Consider the following 25,717-nt stretch of genomic DNA (forward strand, 5'->3'; position numbering starts at 1 on the left):
TTGGCTGAGCAGATTTGTTGGGTAGCAGTCTGGTCTTTAGTACATACTTTCACTAAATTCTACCAATTCAACATTTTTGCAGTTTTGGGCATAACGTACTGAGCTTTGAAATTTTTCTGAGCGTACCCTCTCTTAGGGGGACAGCTTTGGAACATAACCAGCATTTCCAGTGTTCCCCTTCATATGAGAAAAAGGTATTTTTATACATGTTTTCAATCCTTTTCTCTGGGTCCAATAAGGAACATTGTACAGTCCACAGTTTATGGTCTTTGTTCAGTTCTTGTTCTGTACTATTCTCATTGTTAAGGTTCTCCTTCCGGTTGTTTTTTTTTTAGAGAACCTTGTTCACTCACTCACTCTCTGTGCTCAAGCTCCTATACTGCACTCTATACCCCCATTGTTTCCAGTGTCCCCCATTGGACTCGGAGAGAAGATTTTAAAACATGTTTTTTCATTCACATTTTTACAGGTGTTGGGAGGTCACTGTAGGTTTCCCAGACTAAAAATATTGAACAGTTCAATGCATCCAAATGCTAGTATAAACACCAATGAGTGTAGTGACATTGGAAACAATAGGTTTCATTTTCAGAAATGCTGAACACCTTGTACTAGCATTAAAAATTCTAATAAAATGCATGGAGTATTGTATCTCCTGCACTTGTTCCCTTCCTCTGACTGCCTTTCTGTCAGCCATCTGTTTACCCTCCCTTTAGATTGTAAACTCTTATGAGCAGGGCCCTCTTCCCTTCTGTCTCTCTACCTACTCTTCTGCTCCAACTTCACTATAATTGCCTGGAGCCTCTGAAGTCATGGTATTACTTGTTTATTGTTCTGTCTGTTTTCCCTTTATTTTCCACTGTATGTATTGTGTATGGCGCTGCAGAAATCTTGTGGTGCCATATAAATAAAAGATAATAATTGAGTATGACTCAAATATGAAAAATGGCTATGTAAAATTATAAATAATTATGATGTTAGTAGTAAAAATTGGATATCAAAATACATATTTAGTATAATGATCAGTATAGGCAGATTTAGAAAACATAGGAAAGTATGGTATTAAACGGATATGAGCTATCTGGTTTCACCTTGTAAGCCTTGTCTGAAAATGCTCCGTTATATGCCAAAAAATTGGTTTATATATTCAGTCCCTGTGGAGCAAACAAATTCAAATTCTATATCCACTTACTTTCTTTATTGGGTGTGGACTCTATACTATTACCGTGTCTATAATAATTTATATTTTCATATCACCATTATTCTTTTATTGTCCTTAGAGGTGCCAGAGATGTGATGAGATCTGATACTTTCAATAGGATGCCCTATACATGGAAAAGCTCTATAAAAACAATTTCATTCAATGTAAAAAATGTTTAACTAAACAGGAAGATATCTTGAAAAGAATTATTAGTATTCTTATAGATTTGTAAGGCGCCATAGTGCTCCACAGCACCTTACAGAAGGGAAACAGTACATGCATAAAACAGGGACATACAAGGTAGACAGAATAAACACTGACAAGAAAACAAATTATATAATTAGATAGCTTACATTCTAAGTGTAAACAAGAGGAGCAAATGTGATCCAGAGTGGAGATTGGGACAGTTGTGAGGGTGCATTAGGGTGAATAGTGGTATCTCGGGGATAAGGTCACCTCTAAAAAAAGAGATGGTTTTTAAAGCATCGTAAAATTTGAAGACTGTGGGAACGTCTGATTGAGCGTGGTATGGAATTCCTATAAATGGGAAGCAACACGGGAGAAGTCTTGTAGAATTTGTTTAATATTTGTTAAATTAGAAAACTATATATTTTAAACAAAAGTTTTAAAGCGATAACATAGCACTGTACAATTGAAACAGAAAAGCTTATTGGAGAATTTTTACACTTACAAAAGTAAAATCTAGATGGTCCTGTTTATAAGAGCTTATTGAAAGCATTGCTGTATGTGTTGTACATACATATGAGTTGTAATAGCAAATGATTCCCATAAACTGCAGAGGCATCAGAAAATAAAACGCCAGTGCTTAACTATGTCCTTCATGTTATTATGTTGGATATGTTTACATATTATTTGTCAATATTTTAATGTGATTTATGTAAAAGAAACACACATTTTCTTCATATTAATGATTTAAAATCTGTTTGACCAAGTTTCAGTATCATACACAGTTTCATTGTTATCTCACGTTTTACAGGTTTCTCCAGTCATTATAAACACAGTGATCACAATCACATCAGCACTGTCGTCTCCTAGTAAAGAATTAATAAGCGAAGTGACAAGTCCAGTTCCACCAGATCTATGGAAAAAGAAAGATGTGAAAGATTTGAAACTGTGGTTTCTTGAAGAGGAAAAAGAAAATGAAAACAAAGCTGGTGAATTTGACAAGATGGTCCTAACAGGAGAGACATTCGACTTGAGCATTGAATCAATCATTGTAACTCTGGAAGCTGGGGTTGGCCACAGAACACTACCCATGCTTCTAGCCAAGTCATCATTCAAAGGGAATGTGAAGAACTGGAGTACTCTAATAAATCTTTACTGTCAACTTGAGTTAGAGGTACATACACAATGAGACTTTTAGACTAAATTGTGTAGTTTCAGGAGTTATACGGTTCTAGCCTATATACTATCCCCACTTATTATTTTGTTTAATATCATATTCCCATAAAATGAAATAATTTGAAAATTATGTATTTTTCCCACATCCAGTTGGGGGACATTGGGTATAGAGTAGGTGAGATAGGCATGTGGCCCTTTAAGAAAGTTGTTAGCTGGCCCTAGGTCCTCCCCCTCTATACCTCACTTCCAGCCTAAGCCTCAGTTTAGATTAAATGCCTGTACGTGTATGGGGCTGCTGGCCATGTCTGCGAAAGCAAGAGTGCTACCTCGCCGGTTTCCGCCCATCCCCTTTTCTCCTATTCCTCCATCTGCAATGGCGCTGATGGTTGGTGCAGACACTCTCAGTGTGTCTGCAAACTTGATGCCGTGTCCTGCCGCCAGTTCCTGGGTGACTGTGGCTGTTACTACGGGCGCTGCTGTAGACACTCTGTGTGTCTGCTTGTAGCCAGAGGGATTTGTTGCGCTTCTGCATGGCCGGTTTCAGTGAGCCTCAGCAGCAGCACTCCCGTGGGAGCGGTACAAGACCGCACACTTAAACCTTGTATTATTGTATATAAACGCCAGATAAAATATGTGCTTTTGTGCGTCTATGCATAATCAAAATGCCATTTCTTAGTTTGTCATAAATCAATGATTTCTATATTTTAAAGCCTGGTCACTTTTTTATCTTTAATATAGTTACATATTTTTGTAGACTTAGGTCTGTTCTTTATACTTATGTTGTAATAACAGTCAAAGGGTTGTTTATTGCCTGATATGTGATTATTTTCATATACATATAGTTACTTTTCAATAAGAAACAGTAGGTCTTCCCAGGCACATATCTTCAAAAGTGTTTAATGTAAGAATGAAAGCTATGAGGGTCAGTGTATAACAATGTGAATAACTACACAGGTATAGATGAAATAATGTATTCTAGTCCGCATTTAGTAAATCATATATCAGAATTTTCATGGTAAGCCAAGAAGAGTTCCTTGATTTGCAGCAACACTGTCTTGAATAGAGAGCGTGGTTATCCACTCCTTGATAGTTAGTTTTACTTGGAAATAATCCTAGGTCAGCTGATTTCTCTATATATACAAATAAAAAATGCAGAATATTGTTGGCTTGCAAAGATCCTCTTGCTAATGTCTGCAGCAACAGCATCTCTCTTCCAATAGCTGCCGGCAGCCATTAAACAAAACTAAAAAAACCTCAGCTGTTCCTGAATCTGCATTTATTATGAGGCTGCACCAACTGAGCAAGTTCAGCCACAGTATTGGAAAGAGACCGAGCCCAGGCAGGTTCCGCCGTATCTGTACCAGCAGCTGCTGTTTCACACGGTGTGCTCTCTGAAGACTGACAGGCTGTGCACAGAGCCTGCGCGCCTGACTGTCCAGATGGTAACTTAACATTACAGGCAGCACAGATGAAACTCAACATAGAAGTAACACCAGCCTTAACACGCATGGATTTTTCCTTATCGGACATGTTAACAGATGGGAGAAAACAGTGTAATAAACATTGAACAAAACACAGTATAGACGACAAGCAGCACACAAATCTAAACCAGAAACTGAGCCTGCAATGCAGCCAAACAGCCTCTCTGAGGCCTGCTTTGGCGTCGGCGTGGGTGAACAAGGCTGTAGAATGCTGGTCAGAACAGCTGTCTGAAGGTTTGTTGGCAGGCAGGCTGTCCTCTGAACTGCTTCCATTAGTGGAGCAGATTCAGAAGGCGATAGATTATTTAGGCAAAGTGGCTATGGATGCAGGACTGTTTGGGGTACGGATCTCTGCTTCTGCTGTTTCGGGTCGTCAAACTCTCTGGCTTAAGTCCTGGGAGGCTGATGTTGAGTCTAAAAAGGCTCTTGAGACCATACCTTTTTCCGGGGGTGTTTTGTTTGGCCCTCAGCTTGACTCCATTATCAGTTAAGCAATGGGTGGGAAGAGCACTTTTCTTTCTGTTAATGCTCCCAACAAAGAATGTCCAGGTTCCGGTCCTTTTGGTCCTCTGGCAGGTTTCGGTGTCAATATTGTCAGAGTGCCCAGGTTCAAGATGGAGTCTCTGCACTCAGTCATTCACAGCATGGAACAGGGAGAGTTCATATGGTGGCTTTAGACATCAAGGATGCCTATCTCCATGTTCTTATCTTGAAGGGTCATCAGTCCCTCTTGAGGTTTGCGGTTCGTTCAGAGCACTTCCAATTTCATGCTCTTCCCTTTTTGTTCCCGGAATAGAAAATTGGGAAGCAGATTTCCAAAGCAGGCAGACTCTGCATCCGGACGAATGATCCCTCCATTCGGAGGTGTTTCGTCAGTTGGTGGAACGGTGGGGTCAGCCGCATGTCGACATGATGGCATCTCGGTTGAACCACAAGGTCCCCCTTTTCTGCTTCCGCACAAGAGATCATAGGGCTGTCGCAGTAGACGCCATGTCTGTCCCTTGAAGGTATCGCTTAGTGTACCTTTTCCCACCGCTAGCCATGCTCCCACGGGTCCTTTTAGTAGCGCCAGATTGGCCGCAGTGGGCCTGGTACACCGACGTGCTCTCCATGGCAGGAGCTCGGGCCTGACGTTTGCTGCTACGCCCAGACCTATTAACTCCAGGTCCCTTTTGTCATCTAGGTTTACAACGTCTGGCTTTAACGGCATGGCTGTTGAAACCATGATCCTGCGAGCTAAGGGTTTTTCCGAACGTGTGGTGCAATCCATGCTTCAGGCTCGTAAACCAGGTTCTGCAAAGATCTATCATAGTCTAGAAGACATATATTGGCTGGTGTAAAGAGCAGGGGTATCCTACTTCTTCTTTTCGCTTGGCCAGATTACTTAGGTTCTTGCAGGACGGGTCGGAGGCAGGTTTGTGCCTTAGTTATCTTAAGGGTTAGGTGTCCGCCCTTTCGGTTTTCTTTCAAAGAGGATTCGCTGTCATACCTGAAGTTCACACTTTCATTAAGGTGTGTGCTCCATGTACAACCTCCATATGGGATTTAAATTTGGTGTTGAATGCTTTACAGCATCAGCCTTTTGATCCCTTGAATACAGTTGAATTCAGATTTCTAACCTGGAAGACGGTCTTCCTTTTGGCCATATCTACGGTTAGAAGAGTTTGAGCTTGCTGCTTTATCTTGCAAGTCTCCTCTTCTTGTTTTTCATGAAGACAGGGCAGTTATTCGAACCAAGCCCTCTTTCCCTTCTAAGGTAGTTTCTAGATTTCATTTAAATCAAGACATTGTCATTCCTGCCCTAACCAATTGTAGGTCATCGGAAATCGATGATTCTATTTGTTATCTCGATGTGGTCCAAGCCTTGCGCATTTATGTGCGAAGGTCTCAGAATGTGCGCAAGACTGAGGATCTTTTGATTCTCTGATGCTCACAAGAGAGGCTGGCTAGCTTCTAAGGTGACTATTGCTAGGTGGATTATGGCTGTTATCCATCAGACTTATAGTGGAGCTGGGGAGCCTGTCCGATATAATCTGCGGACGCACTCTGCAAGGTCTGTAAGTGCTTCCTGGGTGGCCTGCCATGGTGCCTCCAGTGAACAGCTGTGTAGGGCGGCCACGTGGTCTTCTGTACACACATTCACTAGGTTTTACAAGTTTAATGTGTTTGCATCCAAGGATGCAAGTTTTGGAAGGAAGGTGCTTTGTCCCGTTTTCTCTGAACGTTCCCTCCCATGATGCAGCTTTGAGATGTCCCCACTGTCCCCGGTGTCCCCCAAAGGAGGATAGAGAAAATGGGATTTTTTGTTCTTACGTAAAATCCGTTTGTCTTAGTCCATTGCGAGACACCGGGTGCCCACCCTTATCGCTCTGGTTTCTCTTACTGTTTGACATGTTGTCCTGTTTGTTAAGATAATGTTGTTGTTTTGTTATTTTTATTCTGTTTTCTTGTTTTCTCTCTATCTCCGCTTTCTGTGGGCTTGGGTAAACATAAACTGAGGCTAACAGGAAGTCGGGTATAGAGGGGGAGGAGGTAGGGCTTAGTTCAACAGAAGCTTAAAGTGCTAGTTTGCCCTGTCCTATTCTATACCCCAGTGTCCCCCAATGGACTAAGAAAAATGGATTTTACGTAAGTGCAAAAATCCCATTTTTTTTTGGTGTAGTTATACTGTAATATGTGTAAAAAGTGACAGAGCAGTATTTTACTTTTGCTTCTATATTCTGTAGGTACATTACTACAATGAAATGTTTGGAGTGTGGGAGCCACTACTAGAACCATTGGAAATTGAGAGAAGTGATAACTTCCGGCCCTGGAGCCTTGAAGTTAAGGTATATCTGTTACAAAATTATCATATTAGATCATTTTGGCTATATGTAAATGCCATGTCCTTTCTGGTTAGCAAAATGTAGCATCACAGTTTTCTTATCTGATACTTTGTAATTAGTAGTAGACTATATTTGAAATATAAACACACATAGATCAAAGAATACAAAGCATTCAATATACATTTTTGTATTTTCTTTTTAAAAATCATCCTCTCACTCTGACTTGCAATCGACAGAATACTTCTAACATTTGTTCTGCTTTTAATGGGGTGCTCTTTCTGATGAGCATTCGTGATCATAAATGGTATAGGTAGATAGATGGTATAGGTAGATAGTTTCTTAATAAAAGCTTAGCACCACTAGAACAATCTGCGTTAATCAGACTCTCTGGCAAACACACATACTCTTTTTATATCCAGATGAAAGAGGAAATTGAAAATAAACATACCAATAAGTTTGTGAGCCAGTTCCATTTTTGTTGCCTTCCCGGGACTATACTACTTGTACATAGTTGTGGGATAGTATGTATAATGATGAAAAAGCACATTATAGCAAAGTTTATGATCACCTTTTGTTCCATTTATAACCAATAAATTATCAATACCCTATGGTGGGTGTTTGATTCAAAGTTGAAAAATAAAGCGCCTTTCTAAAATATGTAATAATCTCATTGCATTGTAGATGAAAAAGAAATTAAGAAAACAAGTTTGCGAAACAGATGGTGAGGAGGAGAATTACAAGATACCGGAATTTGTCACGGCAATAAACATTTTTTCCAAAGATCAGCTAAATATCACATTGTCTAAATGTGGTATTGTAATGCTCAGTAACCTGGGACAGGTAAGAGACTTGGTAATTGAGCAGGGACATTTATGGACAAGCATTTTTTTCCCCCAGATTCTTTTACGCCACAACTTGTGTTGTGTGTTGTTCTAAAAGCAATTTTCTTAGCGTGTAACAATGATTTGTGTGTGGTGTGTATGGGAGTAATGTCAAATCTTGAAAGTGGGTGTATGGAGCAGAATGGTTTGTTCTTTAATTGCTTAATTGCTACAGTTGACTCATAGGGTAAGATTTAATTCAATTTAAAAAACTGAAAGCTCTTTAAGCACAATTAGATCTCCTACATAGAGTATACTTATATTTCAGTGTGATAATTTCCTTATACGTCTGAAATTAATGCATTTTCCATGGAGGAGTCATTTCATGAGTTTGTATAAAGCAAAGAGAATGTATAATAGTGTGATACTGTAAAATCAAATAGTGCACAGTCTATATATAGACAACACTAAGAAAAGTTCACATCTAATCCAATAGACAATGATCCCACTCTGATTGTTCCCCAAAGTAATGCTACTCACAAGACAGTAGCAAAATGTTAGCCTTGGAAATCTGTCTTTGAATTTCTTCTATAAACACTGCGTTGTAATCACGTTAAATTTGATCTCCAAAGGACGTAATACATATAATAAAACAAAGAGTATCTAGTGTAATATCGTTTAATATATCAAATCGTATAAAAATACATAAAATTTACTCACATGGTTATGGAATTAAAAAGGCATTTAGCCATTTGCTAAGTGTAAACATTACTACCAGAAGTGATGAGGATATACATTGGTATATAAGGATGTATTCACATGGGTCCTGAGATACTGTCACAACTATATGCGTACCTGCTATTGTTGGCGAAACTCTGAGGAAAGTGCGGAATCTAGCGTGCCCCTGGTTTTCACCAGGGACCGCCGCAAGGAGGTATGGACTCCGCTGCAGGAACAAGCAGGTCGCGGTCCTTCCACGAGTCAACAGCGAGATACAGGAGAGGTGTCAGACAGGCCGGGTCAGTAACGTTCAGGAACAGGAGGTACACAAGGATATTCGGAGGGATGGTGAGGCAAGCCGGGTCGGTAACGTTCAGGAAGCGCAGTACAAGAGGAGATCCAAGAAGAGGTGGTCAAACGGTCCGGGTCAGAAAGGTCACAGGCAAACGAGGAACGTCAGGAACAATACTAGAACTGGTAATTACAGGAAACGCTGGAGGCAGGAAGACCTGATACTCTGGCACTGGTAGGAGGGCCAGAAGGTGTTTAAATATTTCAGTGGCCCAATGGGAATCAGCGCTGCAGCGCTGTCATAATTAGCGCCGGAGAGATCAGAGAATAGCGTCCCATTGCCTAGGAACGGGACGCGGTAGAGTGTGCCACGGCCGGAAGTGATGCGTCTGGTTGCTAAGCAACCAGACACACAGTGGGAAAGGAAAAGGCGGCCGTCCCAGAGAGATCGTGGGACGGCGCCTGACAGATACGTCCAAACCACTTTAAATTCCTGACATTTAAGGTGGTATACAGGCAAGGTGTTTATCGCAAAAAAATAATACAGATGGCGTTTAGCTTTCCTGCTACAACATCTTTTGACTCATAAGAATCTTTGTCAAGGTGCACTATTCTATAACCGTGTGAGTGCATTTTATGCATTTTTATATGATTTGTTACATTAAATGGTATTACTCTAGATACTCTTCTTTGTTTTATTATATGTATTCAATCCTTTGAAGATCATATTTGACGTGATGACAATGCAGTGTTTATAGAAGAATTTCAAAAAAAGATTTCCAAGGTTAACATTTTGCTACTGTCTTGTGAGTACCATCATTTTGGGGACAACCAGTGTGGGATCATTGTCTATTGGATTATATGTGAACTTTGCTTAGTGTTGTCTATATATGGACTGTGCACTATTTGATGTTACAGTATCACACTATTATACATTCTCTTTCCTTTTTATGAACGCACAAAATTACTCCTACATGGGGAATGCATTGACTTCAGACGTATAAGGAAATCATGACGCTGAAATATAGGTATACTCTATATAGGAGATCTAACTGCGCTTAGAAGTTTCAGTTTTTTTCTTTGTTTTCCATGTTTTTTTGTAAATTGTTGTATGTTTACTTGAAACCCATTAGGCAGCATTTTAAGTGATGCGCTGAGGGAGTTTAATCATTTTGAGATTTAATTCAGCACAAAGTCCTGTTGGAGCCTTGTGTGATGTGCTCTTGCATACATTTCCAGTTATTATGGTTCATAAAACATTGATTATTTTTGCTTGCATTTCTATGAGGTGTGAACAAAAATAAACAATGTTTTAATACTTTAGCATCTGCAATGCCTCCTAATGCGAAGCTACAACAAGACTTTGCACTGAACTGAATCGCCTGCACAGAAGGAGAAGATAATGAAGCCTTGACCTGTAGAAAAATGTGTTCATAAATTAAGTTTAAATACAGTTCAGCATATTTAATTGTGCTCAGTGTAATTTTAAGTGATTAAAGTAAAACAAGGATTTGACCTAAGAGAAGACGTTTTCTTTGTTTTCATTTTACTATCCACTTTGAAGTAATTAAAAATTCTAATTATATTTTTGTGTCACAGGCATTTGCTGAAGCGGCCAGTAAAACATCAGATGTCTTCAAAAAAGATCAAGCTCCATTTGTGGTTAAAAACTCTCTGGGCCTTCGTATATCTGTTTCTCCCAGCGACTCATTTACAGCATTAAATGTTAACCGTGGTTTAAAAACTCTAGAATTGGATGATGCTGAGAGTCTTAACATGGATTATGTCCATTCCAAAAGTCAAACTGATCAGTTTTCTGCCATGACCAGCCTCAGTAGCAAACATTTCTACATCCAGCTTAGTAAGTCACAATGCAAGCTTATAGTAATATATGCGCATTTGTTTTTGTGTGTGTTGTATATTTATTTTACATGTCAGATTAATTTGACAAATACTTTAAAATGTTAATACTGAATTGATCATGCATTTTCATTACAAGAGATGGTATTACAACTGTGCAGTTATGATGGTGCCTCAGGTCCCAGGAACATTGTTTGCCAATGGCTACAAACAGCTAGCGAACAAAATAATGCAGCATTCCTAAGCCATTTACACAATACCATAAACCAGCCAGACTTCTAGGGAAATGAGGAAGACTGCTGATATAAACAATTTGGGACACCGCTGGTATAATGTTTGGGGGGCATTGGGTATGACTGCAAAAGATCGCTAGAGCCTCAGTTGGTCTTAATGTGACCCTGATGCAAGCCCATTTTAGATTAATTTTGGGAAAATATTGTTTCTCTTCTATCCTATCTGGGGGACACTGCTACCATGGGGTTGTATGAGGGGAGGAGGAGTTTGGCACTTAACTAGTTAACACTGTTAATGTATGCTGCTGACAAACCCCTCCCCCCTGTAGCCTTAAGTTGTAGTTGAGTGCTCAAGAGAGTTGGGCTCACTTATGCTAGTCAGTGATTTTTTTTCACTTTATAGGTTTTACTTTTACTTTTATTCCCTGCAGAGATGTGCTCTGCCCTCACACAGAGCACACTTGTTTAGGTAAGAAGCAGCTGTCAGACTGAGAGCCGGACTGCTCTCACTGACAGCAGAGAATTTTTTCCCCGGCTTCTCTGCAGTTCTGGCAGGCGGCTACTACAAGCCACTATCATACTGATAATTACTAGATTACCGGCGCTGCCATGAGTGGTAGAAAGTCGTCTGAGGTGGACATTGCTGGACTATACCAAGTCCTCTCCTCAGAAAAGGAGGGGGGGCACTTGGTACTTATTTTCAGGGGCCAGGAGAATCACTGAACGGCGATTACTGCTTAGAGAGAAGCAGTAGATCGCCTTTACAGCCAGCCTGGTAGGATATGGAGCAAGTGCAGGACAGGGAGAGCTATGAAAATAGAGCTCCCCCGCCTGCAGTTGAAATTTGGACCCTTTGGACAGCATAATTTCCCAGGCCACAGGAGGCAAAAGTACCTCCTTACCAGTCAATGTCCCAAAGCCTAGGACACCTAGGTTTGGCTTTCGAGAGGGCCCCTCTGGCAGGGGCCAGACACTTATGTCCAGACCATCTGACACCAGAGGACACTCGTACCGAGGTAGGTCTTCCTCCTCCTCCATAAGTCGTCCCTCTTCTAAGCTCCCAGACAAACCAGCAGCGTGACGCCCACCCCCCCTTCTAGCAGCGGCGGGAGTGGGGGGACGTCTTCTTCTGTTCAGAGCAGTGGGCAGAGTCCTCGGAGGACAGTTGGATTCAAGGGATCATGACAAGAAGTTACATAATAGGCCTAGTGGGCCCAGTCCCTCGTCATTTTTTTTGCAACGAGCTTGCCCCCCCACCCACAATGAAGACAGGCAATACTTCTCTGTGTTGCCTCTCTTCTTTCTGCAGGAGTTATCCGAGAAGTTCTGGAAGAACAAAATAGACAAGGGTTTTATTCCAACCTCCTATTGGTCCAAAAGCCAGATGGCTCCTTAAACCTAAATCTGTTGAACCTTCACCTGCAGGTGGTCAGATTTAGAATGGAATCCCTGAGGTCAGTTATCAACAGACTGGAGGCAAACCAGTTCATGGCGTCGATAGACATCAAAGACGCCTACCTTCATGTACCTATCTGGAAGGCACATCAGGCTCTTCTCAGATTAACGGTAGGATCTTCTCACTACCAGTTTACGGCTCTGCCATTCAGCCTTGCAACTGCACCAAGGGTGTTTTCAAAAATTATGGCGGTGATGGCAGCTCATCTTCATTCCAGGAGTGTGCAATTAGTGCCCTACCTGGACTATTTACTAATCAAGGCTGCTTCGGCTCACCTGCTCAAGAAACATGTCCAGCTTAACATCAGGAGGCATGGGTGGCTCATAAATCGCCCCAAATCTCAGTTAAGCCCTTGCCAGAGAATGACTTTTCTGGGACTGATAATGGATACCAACAATCAGAATGTATTGAGAGGACAAAATACGATCCCTGCGGGACTCGGCGATTCGAGTTTTGTCCTGCCGCAGACCATCGGTACTCTTATGCATGCCCCTACTAGGAAAGATGGTGTCGACCTTGAGAATCTTCCTTATGGTTGAATCCACTCTCGTTGCTTCAAATGGGACCTCCTAAAAAAATAGTCAGGAACCCATCAGAAGTTAGAGCGTCACTTGATTTGCTTGTCACCGGAAGTGGGACAGTCCCTCAGATGGTGGATAGCCCGGGACAACTTGATAGTCGGCAGGTTCTTTGCCCCATGGTCTTCGATCTTAGTATCCACCGACGCCAGCCTTCTTGGGAGGGAGGTTGTGGCTCTTCATCTGGGACTTCAGGAGCTCTGGTCCGCTCAGGAGACCATTCTCCCCATCAACATACTGGAACTGAAAGCCATGTTAAAGGCCTAACAGGTTGCACAGTCCATCCTTCAAGGCCTACCGGTCCGTCTGCAGTCCATCAACGCCACGGCATTGTCGTATGTCAACAGACGAGGAGGCACCAGGAGTGCAAGTGCAATGGAGGCGACGACTCATATTTTCACCTGGGCAAACCACGTCCCCGCCATTTCCGCAGTTTTTATTGCAGGCATCCAGAACTGGCAAGCAGACTATCTAAGCCGACATGCAATTCTGTCGGGGGAATGGTCTCTTCATCAGGAGGTTTATCAGTCTCTGGTCATCCGATGGGGGACCCTGGACCAAGATCTAATGGCATCTCTTCACAACAGAAAGGTCCTACAATTTTGCTTGAGGGCAAGAGGTCCCTTGGCAGTAGCAGTAGATTTAATGACAATGCCCTGGGATTTCAGGTTAGAATACCTATTCCCTCCCATTTCCATGATTCCCCGCGTCCTTCTGAGAGTCGAGCTGGGCGGACTGCCAATCATACTGGTGGCTCCAGCTTGGCCGCGGAGGGTCTTGTATCCAGAAATACTGTTGATGGTGGTAGGTCCAGGTCTTCGGTTACCTTTTCGAGAAGACCTTCTACTTCAGCGACCATTCCTACATCAGGGCTTACCGCGGCTGAATTTAACAACATGGCTGTTGAAGCCAACCTTTGGAAATCCAGAGGGTTCTCTTTACAAGTAGTGGATACCCTCCTTAAAGCTAGAAAACCAGTCTCTGCTCGGATCTACCACCATATCTGGCTTACATACATTAGATGGTGTGAGAACCGGACCTGCCACTCGGATTCGTTCTACCTCCCTAGGTTTCTTGCTTTTCTCCAGGATGGCCTGGATGGGGGTCTTCGCCTAGGAGCCTTAAAAGTGCAGATTTCGGCTCTTTCAGTTTTTTTTCACTGTCGCCTGGCAGACATACCAGATGTCAGGACCTTCCTACAGGGAGTCCTGCATATCCAACCTCCATACGTTCCGCCCACGGCACCCTGGGATCTTAATCTGGTCCTTAATATGCTTCAAGAACCTCCCTTCGAACCATTGCAGGCTGCGGAGTTACGGTTCTTAACATGGAAAGTGTTTTTTCTACTTGCAATTGCCTCAGCCATTAGAGTTTCCGAGCTGGGGGCGCTATCGTGTGGAGAACCTTATCTGGTGTTTCAAGACGATAGGTCAGTTTTCAGAACAGTTCCTTCTTTCCTGTCAAAAGTAGTTTCCGGTTTTCATGTAAACCAAGAAATAGTGGTTGCGGTGTTCACGGACGATCCACAAGTGTCTGGAACAGGGTCTATGGAATTTTTGGATGTAATCAGAGCTTTCCAAATCTATGTCCATAGAACATCAAAGATTTGTTTTACAGATTCTTTGTTTATTTTATTTGACTTCTCAAAATGTGGTTGGCCGGCCTACAAGCAATCTATTGCTAGATGGCTTATGTCGACTATTAAGCAGGCTCAATGCTAATCGACCTGTGCCAGATCGTATTGTTGCCCATTCTACCTATTCTGTGGGGGCGTCTTGGGCTGCGCGATATGGGGCCTCAGCGGACCAGTTATGCAGAGCAGCCACCTGGTCCTCGGTCCATACCTTTACTAAATTTTACCAATTCGTTGTCTTTGCATCGGCATACACCAGTTTTGGCCGTAGTGCTCTACGTGCCAAGCTGTCAAGGGGGCTGCTCCCCATGGTAGCAGTGTCCCCCAGATAGGATGAAAGAGAAAAGAGGATTTTTATACTCCCGATAAATCCGTTTCTATGATTCCATCTGGGGGACACTGAGTTCCCTCCCTTCTGCTCTTCTGCTGTTTGGTCTTTGGTTGGTTGACTCCCCTTCCTTGGGGCTTTATACTTAAACTGAAGGCTACATGGGGGTTGCAGGGGGGATGGGTTTGTCAGCAGCATACATTGACAGAGTTAACTAGTTAAGTGCCAAACTCCTCCCCTTACACAACCCCATGATAGCAGTGTCCCCCAGATGGAATCAGAGAAACAGATTTATTGTGAGTATAAAAATACTCTTTTAAGCAACAATTTTTTTAAAAAACAATTTATGAAAACATCTGAGCGCAATGATTGAAGGCTATATTTTATGGGAATAGCTTGCTTACAGCTAGAGCTGAACAGAGTGCAATAGCTTGGACAAGGAACTGCCCCACAAGTTTCTTTGCAGCAGGACATTCAAATGGAATTGCAGTTATATAAAGGGCATATCTTCCATGGCTAGTTCCATTGATTCTTCAGCAGTGGCACAATCCTGGGATTGAAATCCCTGGATTTCTTCCTGGGGAGACAAAGGTGTGGTGTTGAACTGAAGTGCCACATATAGTGTATTTGTAGACTATCAGACACGATTTTGGAAAGTTCACAATCCAGTTCTTATGTGGACTTCCACAATTCCCCTGAATGGCGGGGGACTTGATAATCAAATCGTTAAAGTAGGGTATGAAGCACATTTCCCACCATGTAAGGTGGGCTCTGAAGGCAGTTTTGAATCTGAACATGGGAACTTATAACTGGAATTGGTGTTTGTTTGTTGGCAAACCTGTCTATGGACATATACAGATAGGCATCCTGAATGCCTATACCCACCATGACCTCGTCTGGCTGCATCACATGGAGAGTGAGCTACTATGACCTTGTCTGGCTGAAAGAAGTCTTTTTTTTTTTTCTTCCTGAGAAAGACATTGAAAGCCTTAAAGTTCAGACATGGCAAGTTTGAGTAGAAACAGGTACACTGCTGATGAGGCTATAACTTGGGACTCTAGCAATGAATGAATACAAAGGCAGAGCATGCAACCGGTGTCTGAAAAATGAAGAAACAAAAGGTTCCCCAAACGCCAGGAGGTAACCATTGGAAAGGATTTCCAGAACCCAGGAACTGCTTGGTAGTCTATGTATATGTCTCTAGTCAGACATCCTACCGCCATTCTGGAGTGGCCAAGGGCTTGCCATAATCAGGAGGATTTGGATGAATTGGCAGGCTTGGAGTTTGTTTTCTTGGCCAAAAGGGAAATTTTCTTGCCTTGTGAAGCAGTTGTCTCTTAGGTTTTGCTACGTACAATGGTATGAAATATATTTTGCCTCCTTACTGATTTTTTTTTAGTTTTGCATATTTGTAACACTTAATTGTTTCATACCTTCAAACAAAATTGAATATGAGAAAACCTCAGTAAACACAAAATACAGTTTTTAAATTGGATGTTTTCATTTAATCAGTCATTATTGTGGACAGTAAGCGCAGTGTTTCAGACCAAAGAAGGATGGTGCGGCCAAGTCAATTATGGTGTAATCTGGTAAACTAAGTATGTGCTGGATGGTCCAGATGTCATGGAAAACTGACTGAATAAATCACCTAAAAAGAAAGTTAAAATAAACACAAAACATTGGTAATACTTGCGACCCTATCCTCTTGTGGAGAACCATTTCTTTGGCTGCAAGAGGGGTAAAGTAAGGATTGGAAGGCGTGATCAGTTTTAACCAAGTGCCCTGTGTCCCGTGGATGGTGCTAAATGTATATTTGTTTGGTGGAAAAACCATGAATATTGTAGAATAAGCCATGTAGTTATAAATAAAAAAATATATTTATTTTTTTATTATGGAATGGTGGGATTACTGACCAGTGAAAAGGTTTTACTCCTTTTAGTTACCAAAACATACATTGTGAGCCTTTGTAACTTCTGGACTCTTTTGGATTATGATGTTTAGGTTGTGCTATGGATTAAAATGTCTGTTACATCCCTCATTTTTCATTGTTAATGAATATGTTCTTTTTCCAAAGAATATAACATAATTTTGACAATAACAAATATATGCAGAGCAAACCATGGTTGGAAGACATTGCATATGTTATATAGGTACTGCCCAAAAGTATGTAAATATGTTTTAAATAATGTTAATATTTAAATTCTTCCTACATGAAATTGATGATTGTCTTCCATACTAGCTCCCATGAATCACTCATCAACTGACAAGATTCCTTTAACCAAAGTGGGTCGAAGTCTTTACTGTGTTAGACACTCTGATTCAGGTGTTGATCGATATATTGTTTGCCAGATTGATACTGTGGAAGGCTCTAAATGTATAACAATACGGTCTCCGTTACAGGTATGTGCAAACAATTGTTTTAACTCTGTTTAAGAGCAGTATAGTTATTAATCTTTCCCCATAATTCCAGTTACTGCAAATCTCCTGTATCCCGTGACCACTGCAGTCACATACACACTACCATGAACCCCTGCAGTCTGAATTTCACTAGGTCCCATAAGAATATTATATTTATCTTTTGTGCTTATACAGTCCTGTAGACGTATGCTAATGTAATTTTGTGTCCCATACAGGCTGCAATTAGAGCCATCTATTATTGTAAATCTAGGCAGTCCAGATTCACAGTGTTTACAGTCTGTTATTACAGCCATTTAGTATTGTAGATCTAGATATTCCAGATTCATACTGTTTACAGTGCTGCATCCTGTACATTCTGCTATTACAGCCATCTAGTATTGTAAATCTAGGCAGTCCAGATCCACACTATTTACACTTCTACTCTGTCATGTTCAGTCAGCTATTACAGCCATCTAGTATTAGCTCTAGGTATTCCAGATCCATACTAATTACACATGTTGTTTTACTGTACAGTCTGCTAATACAGCCATAGTCTATTGTAGATCTAGCAGTCCAGAACCCTAGACAGCCCAGAAACGCTCTGTTTGCACCTGTTGCGTCCTGTACAGTCTGACATTGAAGCCATCTAGTATTGTAGATCTAGACAGTGCAGATCCATACTGTTTACACTTCTGCTCTTGGACTTCTGTCCTCTCAGAAATTATTACATAACATATTCTGTTTGTGACTCTGATATAATGGCCATTCTTCTGCAGCTGGTAATGCTTAACATATATCGTGTTTTTTGTGTTACTTTGCAGATAAAAAATCACTTTTCTACTGCATTTGAAATTTATCATGATGACACATATTTGGGGACTGCTGAACCAGAAGATGACTTTAACATTCCGTTGTCATCTTACAGGTACACTGGAAAAATGTTTCCATGCTGGCATCAGACTTTAGCTACTTCTTTGGGGGAGATTCAATTATCTGCGTTGTTTTTCAGAACAGCACATGATGCGCATCATTACAGTTAGTACGGTAATTTTAACGCAGATTTCTGCTTGCAGCTCAGGGACTGCAAGCAAAAAGCAGCTTTGAATTTACCTTACTAACGGTAATAATGCACATCAAGTACTGTAGTAACAGTAGTGATGTGCACTGAATCTTCCCTTTGTGTTTACAGATCAACATATGAAAGTGATAAATTGTAATTTCATGTTGACCTACATTGTTTAAAAAAAAACATTGAACTTCCCTTATTATTAGCTCTCTAATGTCAACAATTCTATGCTATGAAAGCATATATAAAAGTCTATCTCTTCGAAGAACATGCTATATGAGCTAGTACATTTATTTGGCAAAATAAACTGCTGTTGAATACTACAGGGCAGTTCATTTATTGATTAAAGGCAACAACTAGAGATGTAGGACATATTTTCACAGATCTATTATACAGTTTAGTGAATAAATTGTTAATAACTTTGAGTAAGCAGAGCAGTTGTGCCAACAAGTACATGCAAGGCAGCACTTTTCACCGTCTTCCATTACCTGTGAAGACAATAGTTTAATGTTTACTTCAACTTTAGTTTGTGTGTAAATTCTATTGTAAAGGTACAAAACATTTATTTGAATCAGATTTTGAAAATTGTACTTAAATACAAATGATGCTCGGCAGATAGATGTGCACTTCTTATTCTTTCAGTAAATACAGTGTAGTTGTTTGCAATATGCTTTGTGGCTCTTCAGCTGCTGCTAAACTAACTCCCAGAATTGTCACATAGTCAGGGACTGACTGAGGACAACTTAATATTTGTGGGAGTTTTACTCTAGTTGGGTTTGTACAAGAGATACAATCCCAGAGTTGTAATGCATACAAGCATAACATTTGTACTTTTTTTGTAATTTTTTGTGACATGTGACTAATGTCTCTAATTTAAAGAACTGTAGATTTTTTTTTCTCAAAAGAAGAACTGTAGATTTTTGAAAACTAAACTTTCTAAGACTCTCAGTTTTGCAGGATGTGCCTTTCAGGAGACTTTCAAAACATTTTTTGGAGGTTACTATATTTGTGGGCCATAATACACTACAGTACATGTAAAACACTGGAAGTGTTATAGCCCCCACAAAAGGAAAAGGATTAGCAGCATATGGTAAAATATCCACTTAGCTTTTAGCTTTTAAAAATATCCACTTCGAACATTACATTTAAGTAAGACATGTGAATAAATATATATTTTGTTCATTTTCTCCTTTACTTAGCTAATCAGAATATGATATCATGACTAGTAACATCATACATACATGTGTACAGCAAACTGTCCATTGAAATGTCTCTAGAAAGGTGAATGTACTGGTAGATTTTGTATAAAATACATACTCCACAGGTTAGCATAACCTTGGTATCCACACTGCTCTGACGTTCCCTTTACCATGGTTAGGTCAACACTGTGCTTTAAGCCAGTGCAAGAAGGATATGAAAAATGTGAAGGAATCGGCTTCGAAGAGTTCTTGAAAAATCAGGGTTTGCTCTTGGGGACAAAATGTCAATCTCGTAAAAATAACAGTGATTCACTGATTGTAAACGTCGTGCCTGTGATGGACATCCTGACATCGTCAGCATGCACTGACGAGAGGTGGGACCTGCCGTACGTTGTTCATTTGTGGCCAAGTGTTGTTCTCCGCAATTTACTTCCTTATCAAGTTGCCTATTCTATAGAGGTATGTGGCTTTATTTCAATAAAATATATACAGTAGATACAAATTATCAAGAATACTTTATAGCATACTGACTCTCTAGTGTACACAATAATCAGACTACACCAGTAGCACATCTTTTTATGAGTTTCCCTAATGTGCCTGTGATCTGTAACATAAAGTTTATTTCTAACAAGAGAGATGTTTTTTTAGGATTCCATTCAAGTGCATGTAGGGGCATTTTAGAAACGCATCTAAAGCGTCAGAGTACTAATTGGAGGTGCGCATAACCATTTTGTTGCCCAGTGAGGCAAATAAAATGGCATCCCTTACAAATACGAACATAAACATTTGTTTTAGTGTTGTGTACACTGTAGAAGACCAATATTTACAATTAAACAAGTATTATATTTACTAATTTGATGGAATCCACTCTTTTTTTGTAGCACTATATTAAAATATATAAAATGAATTCCATGCATTTTGTTTCCCCATAAAATGCTGCCAGAGACATCGGCCACATTTTATATTATTTATATGTTTAACCTTGCTCTCACCTTTTCCTTTTGGAGAAACTTACCTGAATTTCTTTTGTCCAGGAAGTATTGCCTGAAAGCTTCCCTACTTCTACTCATTGGGGCATATTCAATTGTCTGCCTTACTTGGAAAAGTAACGCGGCTTGCGCACTAATACCATTATTACGGTAATAGTGTGCGTAATTACCGTTATTATGGTACCTTTAACGCCGGCTTTCAGCTCGCAGCTCTCTGAGCTGCGAGCTGAAATCCAGCTTAGAATTATCGTAATAACAGTAATAGTTTTAATGCCGTGTTACTTTTGCAAGTAACACGGACAATTGATTTAGTAAGGCAACTTCAGTAGCTCTTCCCACTAACGAGAGCACTGATGAGGCCAAAGCATGTCTGCATGTTGATGTTCTGTGCCAGCAGAAGTCGTACCATGCTCTAAAAAAACAGTGTGTGTGTATTGACTCCCAGGACTACATTGTACAATGGCTGTAAACATGTTCAGACCCTTTCTAAATTTTTACATTCTCTGTTGCCCTATTGGGGAACATTGCGAGACATTGGGGTATAGTAGGTGTTCCTGGAGTCAGGGGCATTTTAAACTAATAGTGCTGGGAAGATAGCTCCACCACTACTATGCCATTCCTATAGAAATCTCAGTTTATTTTAAGTGCCTTTGGAGTCAGGCATTTGTTTTTAGGGCTCTTGCCTTGCATTTTTCCTCATTTCTTTTTTCTTCTATTTTTTTTTATTACTGTTTTGGACTTATGAGTGGATAACCTGTGAACTTTCTCCACTCCAGGTCCCTGAGCCAGGGTGAGTAGCCTTCGGTCATACCTCACTCCCAGCTACTCTGTGTTGCTTTGGCTGACATCTCCTGCACTCAGTCGACTGAAGGCTGTCAGTGGTGCTGTGGTTGTGTCTACCCTAGGCAACGAATGAAGGACCTGCTCCACAATGGGAGGTTTCTGTAGTTGCCCAGGGCCTTCTTGATGTGGAAACCCCAGGCCAAAAGAGATGGTCTTCACATGACTGGTCTCTTGGGATTGTGCTAGGGGCTTATCTCATGCTTTTTCAGGAACAATGGCTGGAATCATCCCCCAATGACTGGGTTTGAGGGATTGTCATTCAGAATTATGTGATCGATCTGCTCTATTTCCCATGTCGCAGATTCTTCCCTACGAGTTTGACACCCTGTAGCTTCAACGTAACATGCTCCAAGCGGCAATCCAAAGACTCTTGGATTCGGGTGTGATCATTCCAGTCCCTCCACTATAGCGGGGTTTAGGGTATTACTCCAGTCTCTTTCTGGTTCCAATCCCAGACAGATCCTTCCGGCCAATCCTGAACCTTAAAACTCTCAATACACAGGTTTGAGTCCTGGGCTTCAAAATGGAATCGCTACAGTCTGTCATCGCCACCAGGGGGTTCCATGTCTGTAGGTCCACCCACCAGGTTGCCTCTTTGCCCTGACCTTCTTGTGCAAGGCCCTCTTCATTGCCACTGATTAAGTCATCAAGTGGCTACTGAGACCCTGACTCTTCAGCCTTGGGGTTTCTGCCTCGGTGCTTCAGACCATGATACAGGCCAGGAAACCTTCTGCTGCCAATTATTTTCAGGTGTGGAAAGTGTATGTTCTATGGTGTGAGGGTCGGAGTTTTTACAACTCTCGCTTTAATCTTTCTCGTTTACTCTCCTCCTTTCAGGTGGTTCTCCTCAAAGGTCTCCATGTTTCTCTGGCCTCTTTTGGGGGGGTGGGGGACATGGGGGTATAGAGAATGACAGGGTGAACTGGCACTTTAAGAACTTCTGTTAACTAAGCCCTTGCTCATCCCTCACTATACCACACTCCTGTTTCCTCAGTTCAGTTTAAGCGCCTGGCGAATGGGCTGTATTTGGGCTGTACAGCAGCCTATTTCTGTTTTATTACTTTTATTTTCATTCATTTTCCTTTATTTTTACATCAGGGACTTCTGCCTTCTGTTCTGTGACTGTCGGCAGCTCACAGAGCTGCGTACACAGCCGTCAATCACTGCTAACAGCACACAGCACTGGCGACTATGTGCTGTCTGGAGAAAGGGATCAGAGGATAAGTACCCTGTCCCAGCACACTGGGAGAGGGGGGGGGGGTAACAAAACACAAAAAATCATGCTTGGGGGACTGGGTCAGGCAGGGGTCACTATAGTGATATGAGCCCGTGCTAGGCACTGGTTTTCTCTGTTTCTTTCCAATACTGTGGCTGAACCCAATTAATGCGTTCTCAGTCTGGGGTCGGTCCTTCTCCTTATCCCCCTGCCTCTGCGTCAAGTGAGGTGTATTCTGTTCCTGGTTTGTTTAGCCAGGGTCCAACTGAACCTGTAGTGACGGATTCAGACGAAACGGCCTGGATACATGGGCTTGCATCCTCCTTACAGGGTTTGGTTTCGGTCTCCTCCACCCTAGAGAGGATGTTGCAATCTGCTTTGCCATCATCCTCTCATAAGTGCAAGCAGGTGGCTTCAACACTGCAGAGTAAGGACTCAGATTCTGACTGTTCTTGTCAGGAAGAGGGCGAATTGGGGATAGACTCTGATGTGGACATGTTATCTGTTTTGGATGAAGTCCATCCTGACCATCAGAGTGTTGAGGAATAGATACGGGCGGTGTGCCTGGTACAGGAAATTCCTAAGGCAGCAGTCCCTGTCGCTGCAGAGTCCTCTCTCTTTGTGCAGCGGACAAAACAATCTCTGTCTCTTCCCACTTCTTCCCAATTGAAAGATTTGCTAGGTGAGCCTTGGTCTTCACTAGATTGTAAGTTTAAGTTGTCTCGTCGGCTGCAGTCGTGTTATCCACCTCCAAGTGTGGACATGTCAGTTGCAAGACTGGCCAAAATTACTACTATCATTCTTAAGGACAGTACCAACCATAAGGTTGAGGGTGTCCTTAAGTCAATTTTTGTGGCAGCAGGTGCCTCCTTGTTGCCTGTCTTGGCATTGGCGTGGGTCAGCAAAGCTGTAGAATTCTGGTCAGAACAGCTGTCTGAGGATTTGTTGGCAGAGAGACCATATTCTGTACTCCTTTCCTTTGTGGAGATAATTCAGAGCTACAGATTTTTGGAGGTAGACTGCCCTGGATGCGGGCTTGATAGGGCCACAAATATCTGCCTCTGTGCTTTTGACTCATTGGACTCTCTGTCTGAAGTCCTGGGAGGCTGATGAGTCTAAAATGGCTCTTGAGACAATTCCCATTCCGGAGTATTTTTGTTTGGGCCTCAGCTTGACTCCATTATCAGTCAAGCAACAGGAGGAAAGACTACTTTCTGTCATTGCTCCAAAACAAAGGATGTCCAGGTTCCGATCCTTTCAATCTTCAGGTTGGTCTTGTGGTCAATAATCCTCGGGTCAGTTGTCCGTCACAGGTAGTCTGCAGTGTGGGCTTCAGGCATATTCTGTTCGGCGTCTGGCAGCAGACAAGCAGTCAGTGTGACGGGCATTCTGTCCCTCCTTAGGTTTGTGGTTTGGTCAGAGTAGTACCAATTGAGGGCTCTTCCGTTTGGTCTGGCCACAGCCCCACAGGTTTATCTAGATCAGCATGGTCATGACTGCTTGTTGAGGTACAAGAGTATTACGATACTCCCTTACCTGGGTGCTGTACAGCTGTGCCTTGATACATGGGTAAATAGATTTTTTTTTCTATTGGGTCCTGCCTATGGGGCCCATATGCTCGTTGGGCCTTGGGCAACTGCCCAGGGGGAAAGACAGCCCTGGGTGCAGACCATGCTTTGGGCTCGGAAACTGGATTCGGACAAGATAATTACATCTGAAACAGCAATAATATCCGTGGCGCAATAAGGGGACCAAGGTGCCATTTGCTGTCCGATTATCCCTGAGGAAGCCCTTATAGGGCGAAACGCGTAGGTTATATCTACAAATTACATCTACAAGCTACTTTTTATGTTCGAGTCTTTTTCTTTTGTCCCGACTATGAAGTTGCAGCTATCCATGTCATCAACGCATGCGCACCATTCACACAGGCAATGGTGGATTACTCATTGACCATTGAAGAAGTCTGCGGGGTGTGGACGTGCAGCGAGCGCACACCTTTTACCCGGAGAGACCGGAGAATCAACTAAAATGCAGGGTAAGTCACATACTCGCCGTCCCAGACCGCAGACCTTTCACTGACTCTTTTCCTTATCAATGGAACATTTATCGGTACGGCTTTACAATCATTTACTACTGCCAGCCTTGGTTTAACATCATTCCAGAGGCTTCATTAGATAATACTGGTTCTGGACTCCAGATATCACTTTTTATTGGGATCAATAGACGCATAAAGCGGTATGGTGAAAGATTTTTAGTTAGGGGTAAAGTCTCTCTAGGCTTGTGACTTCTAGTGAATACAGTTAATGGATCCATATATTTGTGGTTTTACTTATCAAGCATTATCCAGATACATTTCAGTGTGGAATTGGGCTAAGATTTAATATATGCTCTATGTTTTTATTTGTTTACCTGTGAAAACCTATGAGAATTCTATTTATGTTTACTCAATATTCATGTTTGTTGTTTTCAAAATGTTTGCCATAAGAAATTGCGTTCTGCCAATACACATTATTACTCTGGTTGTTATATTTCCATATTTTATATTTAATAAATCATATATTCAATACTCTTGAGGGGTACCTTGGTCCCCTTATTGCGCCAGGGATATTATTATTGTTGTTTCTAACATCCTAAGAGATTTGGACCTTATTCTCCTACCCCCTTTTTTTCCCTTGGCTGCACGATAATTTTCATTGGGAAGCGCAGGTGTCCTGTATTCCATTGTTGTTTCCAAGATATATCATCTGGTCTGAAAGGCTTGTATTGCCTGGTGTAAACAGAAGAGGTTTCCTATCTCTTCTTTTCAGTTTCAATGCTGATTTGCCCCTTAGTTGTATTTGAAGGTCAGGTGTCGGCTCTTTGTCTTCTTTCAAAGAAGACTCGTTATGATGTCTGATATGTAAACTTTTAGGGGGTGCTTCATGTGCAACCTCTGTATGTACCTCCGGTAGCGCCTTGGGATTTAAATTTGGTGTTGAATGCTTTACAGCATTCGCCTTTTGAACCCTTGGCTACACTTGGTTTCAAATTTCTAAACTGGAACACTGTCTTCCCTTTGGCCATCACTACGGCGAGAAGAGTTTCAGAGCTTGCAGCTTTATTTTGCAAGTGTCCTCTTCTTGTTTTTCATGAGGATAGGGCAGTTCTTCGGACCAAGCCTTCATTCCTATCTAAAGTGGTTTCTAGATTTCACTTAGATCAGGACATTGTTCTTCTTGCTC

The 25,717-nt window shown here is 41.6% G+C and overlaps 1 protein-coding gene across 3 annotated transcripts in view; it reads left to right on the forward strand.

Annotated features, from left to right (window-relative positions):
* Positions 1 to 25,717, forward strand: part of VPS13A (vacuolar protein sorting 13 homolog A) — a 243,599-nt gene that overhangs the window by 131,773 nt on the left and 86,109 nt on the right. For all 3 annotated transcript variants that reach the window (XM_075211020.1, XM_075211019.1, XM_075211021.1), the window contains 7 exons: positions 2,196 to 2,558; positions 6,768 to 6,869; positions 7,548 to 7,706; positions 10,298 to 10,559; positions 17,026 to 17,186; positions 18,005 to 18,108; positions 19,628 to 19,907. In XM_075211020.1, coding sequence (XP_075067121.1) covers positions 2,196 to 2,558; positions 6,768 to 6,869; positions 7,548 to 7,706; positions 10,298 to 10,559; positions 17,026 to 17,186; positions 18,005 to 18,108; positions 19,628 to 19,907 — 1,431 coding nt within the window. The remainder of the gene's footprint in view (positions 1 to 2,195; positions 2,559 to 6,767; positions 6,870 to 7,547; positions 7,707 to 10,297; positions 10,560 to 17,025; positions 17,187 to 18,004; positions 18,109 to 19,627; positions 19,908 to 25,717) is intronic.

This window comes from Mixophyes fleayi, chromosome 1, assembly GCF_038048845.1.
Source record: "Mixophyes fleayi isolate aMixFle1 chromosome 1, aMixFle1.hap1, whole genome shotgun sequence".
NCBI classification, from domain to species: domain Eukaryota; kingdom Metazoa; phylum Chordata; class Amphibia; order Anura; family Limnodynastidae; genus Mixophyes; species Mixophyes fleayi.